This window comes from Scedosporium apiospermum (assembly GCF_000732125.1).
Source record: "Scedosporium apiospermum strain IHEM 14462 chromosome Unknown SEQ_SAPIO_0088, whole genome shotgun sequence".
Classification (NCBI taxonomy): Eukaryota; Fungi; Ascomycota; class Sordariomycetes; order Microascales; family Microascaceae; genus Scedosporium; species Scedosporium apiospermum.
The window spans coordinates 2584570-2597172 of record NW_015971789.1 but is presented as its reverse complement, the minus strand read 5'-3'; the positions used below and the strand labels follow the sequence as shown (position 1 = coordinate 2597172).

General features: G+C 52.6%; 2 protein-coding genes across 2 annotated transcripts; one reads left to right on the top strand and one right to left on the bottom strand.

Annotated features, from left to right (window-relative positions):
• Positions 1–6853: 6853 nt before the first annotated feature.
• SAPIO_CDS3679 (Exosome complex exonuclease dis3) lies at positions 6854–9878 on the top strand (the record flags this gene model as incomplete). Its single annotated transcript, XM_016786429.1, has 2 exons — positions 6854–7049; positions 7123–9878. 2 exons carry the CDS (start codon positions 6854–6856, stop codon positions 9876–9878), a joined length of 2952 nt encoding a protein of 983 aa, XP_016644435.1.
• A 438-nt stretch (positions 9879–10316) lies between these two features.
• On the bottom strand, positions 10317–12090 carry SAPIO_CDS3678 (Nuclear GTP-binding protein NUG1; the record flags this gene model as incomplete). The annotated part of the gene is made up of 2 exons (XM_016786428.1): positions 10317–11941; positions 12063–12090. 2 exons carry the CDS (start codon positions 12088–12090, stop codon positions 10317–10319), a joined length of 1653 nt encoding a protein of 550 aa, XP_016644434.1.
• Between the last annotated feature and the right edge of the window lie 513 nt (positions 12091–12603).

Sequence of the window (12603 nt, the reverse complement as noted above, 5' to 3'; positions counted from 1 at the left end):
GAAATCAGAGGCGCAATTGATAACGACCGCCGAAATCGACCGCCCGGTGGACCGAGAGCTACTCTTCGGATGATGGCCTGCGTCGGCCGCAGGCGCATGGTAACTCGCGGTATCCACAAAGGATTCACTTCGCCACTGGCCCCGTGGCAGAATGGCATCGATGATGCTTAACCCTTCTATGCTTTCATGGCTTTTTCTGTGTGTCCTAATGCCGTTGGCATCCGTCTGAACTCTCTTTAGATTTCAGGATGCTGCGGGGTGTACAGATCGCCGCAACAGCATCTGCAAGGCTGCTGGGGGCTAGTCGCAGAACGGATATCGCTTTGGCCACCATGTAACACGAGGAACGTCTTTTCTGTTTTCACTTCCAAGCGTCGGCATCCGCTTGTTCAAGATGGCTTTCCTTTCTTTTTCTTGTCGAAAACTTCTAGGTGCAGGTGTAGGGGTGGGGTGGATGTACGAAGGGTTCAATTCTGATATTGTGTCTTGGGGAACGACGGCTTGGGAGAGAAGGCGACCCACAACTTTCCAACATTCGATCGGTTGCATCAACAATGAATTGATGCCCGTCTTGATTAAACGCTTAGTAGTCCACTTGGCACACCAGCAGGCTCTTCGATCCATTCCCGGGTTTCGATCAACGAGGTTTATTAAATTCACTTTATAGTGTATAGTGGGCTAGCGGATCTCCATCTGTCTTGTGGCTGTAAATAGACTGGAATCGAGTCGAGGCGGGCCGATGTGCTCCATTGCTCTCTTTTTCGAAATTGCAATCGATACCTCCTAGCTAGCAACACAATGACGAGATAGTAGCGGTTTCTTTCAAATGCTCAACCAGATCCGCGTCACTCTTACATCGTACTCTTTCCCTCTTACAGGCGATGCTTCGCAAGATCGCAAAAGATACCGCTTTTGTTCCTTTCTTCCGCCCTCAAGATCTTGGCCTGGCTCTATTAGACTGACCCTCGAATAACGCGTGTACTGAGGCTGTATCAAACCCAACGTTTCCTCAGGCAAGACACCGTCTTGGTTCTTAGTTGTCCTAGACAACTGAATACCTCCTTCGTAAGTATCAATGTTTGCAAGTTGCCATCTTAGAATGCATGACTTGAGGGATATGGTCGGAGAAAATAAAAAGCAAGTATAGGAGACGAGCCCTTCCATGTTCTGTCCTACGTACATATACGGATGATGTGAGGAATGGGTCCCCTTGGATAATATGCAGCTGCGTGCCATTCTCATGACTGATGAGGGAAGACATTCTTCGTTCATGAGGGGACCATCGCGCCGTCTAGCCTTTTCTTACCTTTCTTAATCAAGCCCACTCCCGCGACTTTCACTGTCGAGAAAGCCGCGTAGTCTTACTTCGTACAATTGTACCGGGGAGACCGTAGATCGTGGAAGAGTTCGTAATCTACTTCCATCAAAAGTCAAGTTCCGTAGCTCCAAAAACGGGGATCAAGTGACCGTGATTCTGGGAGACTTGGCTTGACCAAGGTCTCAGTAATGCAGATTGAATGCTACCCTGCAAATGGAAAGCCATCCACGGCGCCGACCAATCCCTTTCATCCTGGGGGAACCCCGCTTGCAATTGGACGGCGCCGAAGATGCCGAACTTATCAGACTTTCCCAAGCTCATCCAGGAATGGGGATCTCTCAACTCATACCCTTGTTGAACCCACATGCTGGTGAGATTGGTGACGCCGACCCTAGCGTATTTCCTCATGCTGATAGAATGCGCCACAATCTATGGGTCCCGCCCTGCTCTTGGTGCAGAATCGACATGCATCAGCCGAGTCATCTGTTCCTTCTAGTCGCTTGCAGCGTGCATACGGAGGAGACGGTGACGGGAAAAGCAACCCCCATGTACGCAAGTAGTTTAGCTCTTTTCCCTCTCGCTCTCTCTCTTTTTTTCGGCGTTTCAAAAGATAAAGCCTACTGGGCGCCTCAAAGTACCGAAAGGAGTCGACGCGCGTAGGGAGAAGGCTCCCGAGGTTGCGGGCGCACTTGCGAATGAGACCCGAATGCCTCGACAGACAACGGTGCCGTAAGCCAACCAAAACCTCGAACATTGGATCTTTCCCTTGAGAAAGACGCGAAGCAGACGCTAAAGCTGTTTCTGTAAAAAGAAGTGGATTTTTCCGCTGTCGCGCCAAGAACATACGAATATCTGTCAAGTGCTAATCGTGGGGAGTTTCCCGCTAAGGGCACACCGCAGCTCGAACCGAACCGATGCAACATCATCCAGAGGCGGTTGCTCATTCGAATCAACCATGGTTTTGTTATGCCTTGTTTCCGTTTCAGTTTCCTTAACTGCGATAGACGGGGGACAGCCCCCCCTGCAGTTCAGCTCTTCACAGTTTATGTGTCCTCTTAAAATAACGGGCGGTGGAGATATAGCTACACTCCCGGTGTGCTTTCATGATGGTGGAGCATGTCGCCAAAACGGTAAGGTAGGACGACGGAGCTGCAGGTAGCTGGAATCGGACTGTTCCGCGATCCATGAATGGTGAGAGAAGGCAGAATCGGCTAGTCCTCTGACAAGGGTAGTTTTGCGCGCTTTCTTCCTGCCTCTCCCTTTCTTGGATTGACTATGAGGTCTACTTGTTGTATAGTACGAAGTAGCATTGCTCGCATCAGATGATTCTCGGTGTGAATGCGAGTGATCGGTAGTGTGCTCTTTACGAAGCACTAAAAGACAGTAGAACGAGACGAGAAATGATAGCTGCGGAGAGAAGAGCCACTTTGAAGCATGTAAACTCGCGTTACCCGCGTTTCTATCCTTGGCAAGTACATGTTACGTACAAAGTACTGACAGGCATCACCAATCGGGCTTCTTCTTCAGATGGACACAGCCTGCTGTCGACGAACGACGAAACGCCAAAGACTGCGTTGATCTCACCCGCCGCACCTGTTCCATGCCCGTCGTGGCCAGCCCAGTGGGCCGCATGCAGCAAGATATCCCACACATAGATCTGGCTATCTGGATCATACATTTGCCTTTCATGATTGGTCTGGAAGCAGGATGCCTGTTGGAACATCTGTCCGAAGAGGTGCTAAAGTCCGCCCCAGAAGCCAAGCTACGGCTGGCGGTAACTTGCGGGCATTTCTACTTCGCACTTCGCAGGCCCGGCTGTAGCGGGCTTCGCAAACTTATCTCTATTAGCATTGACATTGACATCGACATACAGACCACGCTAAGCGTGGGAATCTTTGCCCCTCGCGGTATGGCGTCGAACACCCTGTAGTGTGCGTGACCGAAGATGGTGGCTTGAGACAAACTGAGGACCGGTTTAACTGGCGGTGACAGGGGACGCTAATTTCAGGGTTTGGACAACAGGAGAAACATCTCCTGTGCAGTACTTCGTATGAACGATCAAGTCGAAGCTTACCTATGCTTTCGGTTTGACATTCATGATGTGTGGCTAACCGGATAGGGCGAGCACGGATCAGATGGCATCTCAGACAAGCAAGTCAGACAAAAACATCATGTTAAGGACAAGGCTGTGTGGACAGGTTCAGAGAAAAATCGGGGGGCGGAATACGAATCCTCACCTATCGTACATGTAATAAGACACACAGAAGACCTCTTTGAAATGGAGTTTCGACCTCGAAGTCGACGAATAAGAGCATCCCTTGGATCGTTCCCCCCCTCTACCTTGTCTAATCTGAACTTCTGGTCATTTACGAAGGATGTACACCAAAGGCGATGTGAGGCTGTTTTCGACACTTTCACAGGGTGTTTTTGGGGATATTCGGTCAATTCTCAGCATCAACGTGGAAACTAACTTGGGACCGTTATTCTTTTGTTTAGGGGGCTGGTCCCTGTAGTTCGTAGGGTGAGGCAGCCGAGCCTGTCCTTCTTTCGTCTATCCCTTAAGCTGCAAGTCATTCAGCTGCCATGTACTCCTCAGACCCCCTCTTCCGCCCCCCCGTGGCCCTCGGACCGACCACCCAACATGCCAGGCTCGGGTTCAAGTCCACAGCCTGGGATCAGTTTAAGCTCCGGGAATGACTCAAGGCTTGGAAATCATTTTAGAATTTTGACCGATGAAGAGGGGTGCGGGACGCAAAAAGGCGTTCAAAAGATGGAGGGTTGCTCCTTCGGAGGAGTCCCACTTGCTTCGACGCGAATTGGGGGTACCGCAGACGAATGCATGTAAGGAGGAGGGAGAATCAATATGCCAGTAGAAGCTCATGCCGCTTGCACTTGCAGGAGAGGTGCTGTTGACTGGCAGATGAGAAGGAGGGGTGGCAAGGGAAGGGAAAAGGGAGGGAGGGGGTCGGGGGGTGCTTGGCGCTGCTGAAGGGCGGAAACCTGGCTATAATTGGCTGTTTCTCATTCCCAAAATTTCGAAGACACGAACCCAGCATGCCAGATCCTTCGACCCTCCCGAGTCGGGGGGAGCCCATGATCCCTGTTTCCTTCAAGTTTTGTTCTCGGTTCTTGGCGAACACCCACACCACCCCGAGAGGGAGGCTGGCTGGCTGCTGCACTGCACCAGATATCCCGACAGGATGGGGGACGGGGACTTAGGACCCACTCTTGGAGACGTCTCGCTCGTCAATTTGATATTGGAGGTTGCGATGAGGCTCTAAAGCCGCAAGAAGTTGTCGATTCGTTGATGGCGGCTCTTGGTTCATGGATTACCTCTTTCTTGGGAGCTGTTGTGCGATCTTGTCAAGCGATCTCGTTGAGCATGAAGGTTTTCCTTTGGACCTAGCATCGCGATGTCTATGGGCACTCGTCTAAGATATTGGTCGTAACGAAATTAAGTATATCCCTTATCCTCATCAGTGTGTGCTAAGTTTCTGAACTCCGAGCCCGACTTAGCAGGGATGGTGTCCAAATGAGAGCATGCCCTAGGCTGCGAAGTACCAGGTGCATTCCATCCTCCAGACTATCATCGCCGATATAACTGCTTTCCTCAAAGGCTCATCCCGCAGGCGAGGCCGGTTTTTTATCAGGCTCGTTATCATCCCCTGTGCTTGCTATGAATACGTAGACGCAACAGCCGTGTGTTGGGCCGTGCTGGCGCATCTACTTCGTAGTGTCAAGAGAGTGTTGGTCGCCGACACTTATTCGGGCCGGCGACTCCCCGACGCCGATTATACTTGTCAACATCGCTTGCCCCGAGGCACGACTCCTTCACGGAGGCTCACAAACACTTAATCGAGGCGGTCCGGGCAGGAGGAAGAAGCGCCCCCCGGGGGATCCAGGATCGCACGGATAGCACATCACCGGAACTTGGCAGGTCGTCCTCTCGTCGATCTCCGAGCCGTCACCCTCGCGAAGACGCGACACCACAGCAAAGGCACAAACATTGTGAGACGCCGTGTGCCCAAATGCTGTTTTAAGGCGCTCCCAGGACTGCTGCATCGTCTGCATCCCTGCATGCCAGCCTTCCTAAACGGTTAAGAGAAGCGGGATGAAGCAATCTGGAAAAAGTCGTCGGCTGAATTGCACCGTAGATCATATGATTCAGGCCGACAAGCATTAACATATCAATAAGCTCTTTCTACTTCACCATCCTTCATTGACCAAGCAAATCGGTTACGAGCCCACTGTTGCTCAGTGGGGGTTTTTGTCATGACGGTTAAACTCCTCGGGCGACCGTTTTGCTGTGGAAGGAGGGAAGATTGACAGCCGGGGAACACGGCGTCGGGTTGGACAGACGGACTCGCAGTTGACGGGTGGATTCGGGCACGGCTCGGTCGAGCTGGAGGCTAATAAAATCCATGACATCGGATTTCCTGCTGCATATGCATCGACATCTGACTGGTTGAGACGATCGTAAAATCGTTCAAAGGTATCTTATCAAGCGTATTTAGTTCTCCGAATCCGCGTTAGGTTTCATGGGCTTTGCGAGGGGCTTTAATAGTTGCGCAGTACTAATATAGACAACCATATGAAGGGGGAAGAAAGAAAAAAAAAACATCGTGCCAAAGTCCAACGTCAGTTTCGAACCAACAACTTCTCCAAGTTTCTGCCCACCTCAACGGAGGCCCGGATATCCCTCGAGTTATCACAACTTCAACGGAGAGCCATAACAAGAGATTCGCTTGCAGAATATGGGGGGGAGATGTCTATAGTAATATAGATAATCTAGCAAAAAAGAGAATTCCCACTTCTCCCTCCCCAATTCCCATTTCCTCCACGTCTCACGGTTTGACCAGACCGAGTTCCACGCCGGCGCCTTGCGAAAGTAGTTTGTTAGCAGTGCGTCACCGCTCGACCACTTGAGCTTCCATGAGACGTTGAGAATCCAGATCCAAATTTTCATATATATATATATATATATAACACGTACATACACAGCCAACAACCGCCCACTTTCGCGAGGAAGGCGCGTTCACTACTTCACTGCTTTCCATGCTGCGTCTACACGTGACCTTATTACAGTGCGAATGTTACAATGTGGTATGAATTGCCCACATCAAAGACATCACACTTAATCTACATAACTCGACGTCTCGAGTTAGTAAGTTGTAACCCTATTAATGTTCGCATGGAGAGGGCGCCTTAATATCTTTTTTTTGCCCCCTTGACTTTCGGAATGCGACATGCTTTTGTGTGGACTCTGGCTCGCTAATTCTTAGAGCCTGGATGTGCCCTTTCACTGTGCTGGAGAGACGCAATTTATCCCATGCCAGCGGCTGATAGAGCCTGATATTGATAAGCAAGCGCAAGGACGACTCCAATTCGTCCTACAAACGCAGGTCCTCCACTACAAATTCTTCTCGCCATCGACACGGCGCATTTCACATCTCTCAAAAGCTCCACGAGGGACCCGTTCGAGAAAACCAGAACCCCAGAAACAAAAGGACCTTTTACCTAGCACAAACATCAAACATGACAAGTTTAAAACGGTCCCTCGAGGCGGACCCTTTTGCCAGCAATATCTCGAGCAGGAGCTTTGTCCGCTCGACGAAGAGGGGCAAGGTTCAGAAGATCGTGCGCGAGGTTTATCTTCGCCAAGATATCCCCTGCTCCTCAAAACTGTGTAAAAAATGCCGTCAGTCAGCACCCAGGAACGCTGCAGGAAAGGGTAAGGATCTCAGAGTCTTCCCCCGATTGAAAAGAAAACCAGGCATTGCGATCACTAACCGGAACCCGTGTAGTCATGCCCTTCGTTCTCTCTGAGAAACCGGCAGGGACCAAGGCCTTTCCACAAGGGCATTATGTCGTCCCTGACACGAATGCTCTTCTAAATGCCATGGATGTCTTTGAGCAGAGCTCTGTATTCTACGATGTCATTATTCTTCAGACTGTCCTAGAAGAGTTGCGGAACAGATCCCTCCCGCTCTACAACCGTCTGATCAACTTGACGAAAAGCGACGAGAAGAGGTTTTATGTTTTCTTCAACGAGTTTCGCTTGGAGACCTACGTCAAACGCGAGGAGAACGAGACCATTAACGATAGGAATGACCGTGCCATTCGGCGGGCTGTGCAGTGGTATACCGAGCACCTTGCTAAGACCAAGGCTCCCAAGATTCCCGCTGTTGTCATGCTCACGGACGATCGGAACAACATCAAGAAGGCAAAGGAAATCGGCGTCCCCGCCCAGACCCTCGCCGACTACCTCGGCGGCGTCGAAGATGGTGAACGGCTGCTAGACATGGTGGCCGAGTCCCAGAGTCGGGAGCTGATCCACAAACCTTCGGAGTTCATTTATGCCGAGCATTACACATTGTCCAAGATGATGACTGGTATCAAAGCCGGTCTTCTACACCAAGGCATTTTCAATGTTTCGCCGTACAATTACCTAGAAGGCTCGATCAAGGTGCCGGCTTTCACGAAGCCGCTTCTAATCCTAGGCCGAGAGAACATCAACCGCTCCGTTGACGGAGACGTTGTCGTTGTGGAAGTTCTCCCCAAGGACCAATGGAAGGAACCGTCGACGGTCATCATTGAAGAGGAGGCGGTGACCAAGAATGAAAACGCAGACGGAGAAGAGGCCCAAGACTTTGTCTCCGAAAAGGAGCGAAAGCTCCTTCAGGAGGAAGTCAAGAAAACCCACAGCAGGAGCACAGAGGGTAGGGCGCAGCCCACGGCCAAGGTGGTCGGCATTCTGAAGCGCAACTGGCGCCAGTATGTTGGACATATCGATCCGTCCTCGGTTAGTCGTAGCGGTGGCCAGGGCCGCAAGATGGATAACGTCTTCCTGATTCCCATGGACAAGCGAATTCCCAAGATCCGCCTCAGGACGAGGCAGGTAGCGGAGCTTCTTGGGAAGCGGCTTCTTGTGGCTATTGATGTCTGGGGACGGGATACGCGGCATCCTACCGGCCACCTCGTTCGCTCCCTCGGCGAGCTGGAGACCAAGGCTGCCGAAACAGAGGCACTGCTGCTAGAGTGGGATGTCCAATATCGGCCCTTCCCGAGGACCGTCTTGGATTGTCTTCCCAAGGAGGGCCATGACTGGAAAGTACCCGTTAACACGGAAGATCCGGGCTGGAAGGATCGCGCTGATTTGAGACATCTTCTCATCTGCAGTATTGATCCTGTTGGATGTCAGGATATCGATGATGCACTTCACGCAAGACTCTTGGAGAACGGAAACTACGAGGTCGGCGTCCACATTGCAGATGTGTCTCACTTCGTAAAGCCCGCCAACGCAATGGATGCGGAGGCCAGTATTCGGGGCACCACGGTCTACCTAGTGGACAAGCGTATCGACATGCTTCCCATGCTTTTGGGTACTGACCTGTGCTCCTTGAAACCCTACGTCGAAAGGTTCGCCTTCTCGGTGCTCTGGGAATTGGATCAGAACGCTGATATTGTTAACGTTCGATACACGAAGTCGGTCATCAAGTCCCGGGAGGCATTCAGCTACGAACAAGCACAGCTTAGGATAGACGATCCCTCGCAGCAAGATGACCTGACGAAGGGGATGCGAATCCTCCTGAAGCTCTCGAAGCAACTCAAACAGAAGAGGATGGACGCTGGTGCTCTTAGCCTGTCTTCTCCTGAGGTCAGAGTCGAGATGGAGTCGGAGACCTCTGACCCCATCGACGTCAAGACGAAGCAGCTTCTCGACACCAACTCCCTAGTCGAAGAATTCATGCTTTTCGCCAACGTCAGCGTCGCGCGAAAGATCTACGAAGCCTTCCCCCAAACGGCCATCCTCCGCCGCCACGCGCCCCCGCCCAAGACCAACTTCGACGAGCTCGCCAACCAGCTCAAAGTGAAGAAGGGTCTCGAACTCCGCACGGACTCCAGCAAAGCCCTCGCCGACTCCCTCGACACGTGTGTGGACCCGCAGAACCCCTTCTTCAACACGCTCATCCGCATCATGGCCACGCGGTGCATGATGAGCGCCGAGTACTTCTGCTCCGGCACGCAGGCCTACCCCGAGTTCCGCCACTACGGCCTCGCTAGCGAGATCTACACGCACTTCACGTCGCCGATTCGTCGATATGCCGACCTCATGGCCCATCGCCAGCTCGCGGCGGCCATCGGCTACGAGGCCATTCACCCCACTGTGCGCTCCCGGGGTCGTCTCGAGGCCGTCTGTAAGAACATCAACGTGCGTCACCGTAACGCGCAGCAGGCGGGCCGCGCCAGCATAGCGTACTACGTCGGCCAGGCCCTCAAGGGTAAGGTAGCCGCTGGAGAGGACGCGTACGTCATGAAGGTGTTTAGTAACGGCTTCGTCGTGCTCGTGCCGAGATTTGGTATCGAGGGTTTGATTCGGTTGAGGGATCTGGCGACGCCTGAGCCTGAGAGCGAGTTTGATGCGGAGAATTATGTGTTGAGGACAAGTGGGAGCCGGGAGGTTCGCGTGGAGCTGTTCCAGAGGGTTAAGGTGTTGGTCAGGGATGAGAAGGATGAGTTGACGGGGAAGAGGGGTGTCAAGATGGAGTTGGTTGATTAAGAGGGAAGCGCTGTTTAACCAGGCCGGGCGCGGTGCGTTCGTTTGTAGTTTAGATAGTGGTGGGAATTAAAAATAGGAGTCTGTACCTAAAAAAGAACTCGGGACCAAGGAAATACAAGTTTTGTGTGTGTGGACAAGCGTGGTGATTCTTATGAGAGTTTTAGCGTGAGATTTTCTTTCCATAGAGACGAGCAGGTACAGCCTGATGGATGGAAATCCAGGGCGCTATTCACAAGACTTTACGATAGTTCTGTGGGAACCAAAGAAAGAAATACGTTTTCATTAAGATCAAATACCCGTTCCCTGGTTTCCTTGACGCCAGTAAATCTCTAACTATCATGATACGAAACAACACAACACCCACAAGAGCAGCAGAACTGGACATGAACCATATAGCCAACCCCAACCAGTCTTCTTTTTTTTATCCCCCCACAACACTCATTGTTCCATCGTCTCATCACCCCCGGCATTGTCACCCCAAAGGCCATCCAGCTTAAACTCCTCAGCCCACTCCGTAACGATAACCTTCTCATCAGCAGTCACCTCTGTGGGAGCGCCGGACTCCATGCCCTGCAGAGTGCCGGCCTCGGCGACTGCCGCTACCGGAGGCTTCGTCCAACCCTGGATCCTGCCGTCCCTCCAATCGGTGACGACAGTCATGGCAGCAGCGCTAAGGTTGGGAACGCCGCCCTTTCCGAGCCTTCCTCGCTTACGAGCGACCTGCACGAGGAAATCGGTCGTGGGGTCGCCTTTCTCGTCGCGCATGAGGGGAGGCAGATCGTATGCCTCCATCAACTTCTTGACGAACTCGGGCTGAGCGGATAGGCGGCGAAGGAGGAGGGTGACGGCAGGAATTGGGTCTTCGATCTGCTTTGGGGGGACAACGTTGAGGAGGACGAGGTGGGCGTGCTTATCCGTGGGAGTCTTGAGGGGCACGGCACCGCCAGATGATTGGAGGGAGCTAGAGGGGAAAATGACACCGGGTGAGTCGAGAAGGGTGAGCTTGTTGTCGATCTTGACGGCGCGGATGGAAGTCGTAACGCCCGCTTCGGCACCGGCCGGGCAGGCCCTCGACGAATTGGCACCTCGTCCACCGCTCAACCTCGCGAGGAGGGCATTGATGACGGATGATTTGCCGACGTTGGGGTAGCCGATAACTCCTACAGAAACGGCGCGCTTCAGGTTCTTGGAGGCAGCGTAGGCCTTGAGAGCCCTGAAGAGTGTCGCCGATGTGCTCTGTATCGTCAAGTCCTTGTGGTCGAATGTGTGGGCGTTGGGAGACGGCCTGGACGCTCGAATGGGCAGGGTGGGGAAGTACCGGCGAAGGTATGCGAGCCAGGCCTTGAGGACATCGGAGGGAATGAGGTCGATCTTGTTGAGGAGTAGGATCAAGCGCTTGCCGCCGCTCGCCGCAGCCATGATACTCCTCTCGATCTCCCGAGATCTGGTGCCCTCGGGATCCCTGGCGTCGAGGACGTATAGCACGACATCGGCCTGCTCGACAACCTGCCTGTATACCTTCTCGAAAGCCTTTTTCGACGAAGCTTGGCCGACGGGAATCTCGTTCTGGCCGCGGAAACCGCCGTCCTCGGAGTCATCGTCGGAGTAATCCTCATCCATGTCCTCGTCTCCGCTCTGGAGCTCTCTCTCGTATTTTTCCGCCGCGGCACGAGCGCTGGCCAGGAGGGCAGCCATGGGGTTCGACTCGTCAACGGCACCGTCGTCCACTTCCATGTTGGTATCGTCGAAGTCGTCGCCTTCCAAATCCTCACCGTCAGAATCCGCCATTTCATTGCCAGCCTCTTCCGTAACGCCCGTCTTCGCAGCCTTGGCCATCTCCTTCCGCCTTGCGGCATCCTCCTGCTTCTGGAGCCGCTTCTCCTCAATCTCTTGCAGAATCTTCTCCTTGTAGGGGAACATGTTGGGGATGCCGGGGTCCTTCTTTATCTTGGAGCGCCATTCCGGGTTCTTCTTGGCCAGCTTACGGTCTTTTCGCTGCTTCGCGGCGGACTTCTTCTCGATCTTGTGGCGTAGGCGCGAGGTCCCGCGCTTCGACTTGGGTTCTGCAGAGGCGTGGCAGTTAGCGGTGTGGACTCGATTACCTCTTTGGTGCAGATGTGCAGATACTGCAATGCTTCCAAAAGGAGCTTCGCGATTCCCAGTCACAATATTCAATGGACATACTCTTTGGCTTATTTATTGATCCCGCCATTGTTTACGGTCAAGACTGGGTGCCGTCCTTGGTTGCTGGAGAAGTAGTGGCCAGGAGGCTGAGTTGGGTTTCTCGTCTCTCGTCAACAGCGACCTGCACGTCTCAAAAAAGTCGGACACCAAAGATTGCAGTCCAAGAAAAAAATTGGTGGGGAGTTTTTCTGCCCGATTCCACCGCCCGAGCCCCACCATAATTTTTGGTTACTCGGCATTACCATGGAAATTCTGAATCTCGCTCCCATACGAAGTAACACGACTTCCGACTTTTTGACAGATGCAAAGTACAGAGTACAGTAGACTTCGCATAAGACAGCTGCTGCGATCCGGGCTGCTACAACATGCACCTGTACATTGATATAGACGGCATTTCCAAAATGGACCAGTCAATGTCTCCAACTCTTGCCATACGCTCTCCGTTCGTCCTCCGACAAGATGACTAATACACACAATCCCACTCTCTGCAAGTCTGCAAAATGCTCTGTGATAAGTGATAATGCAATCCCACCAAAAACCA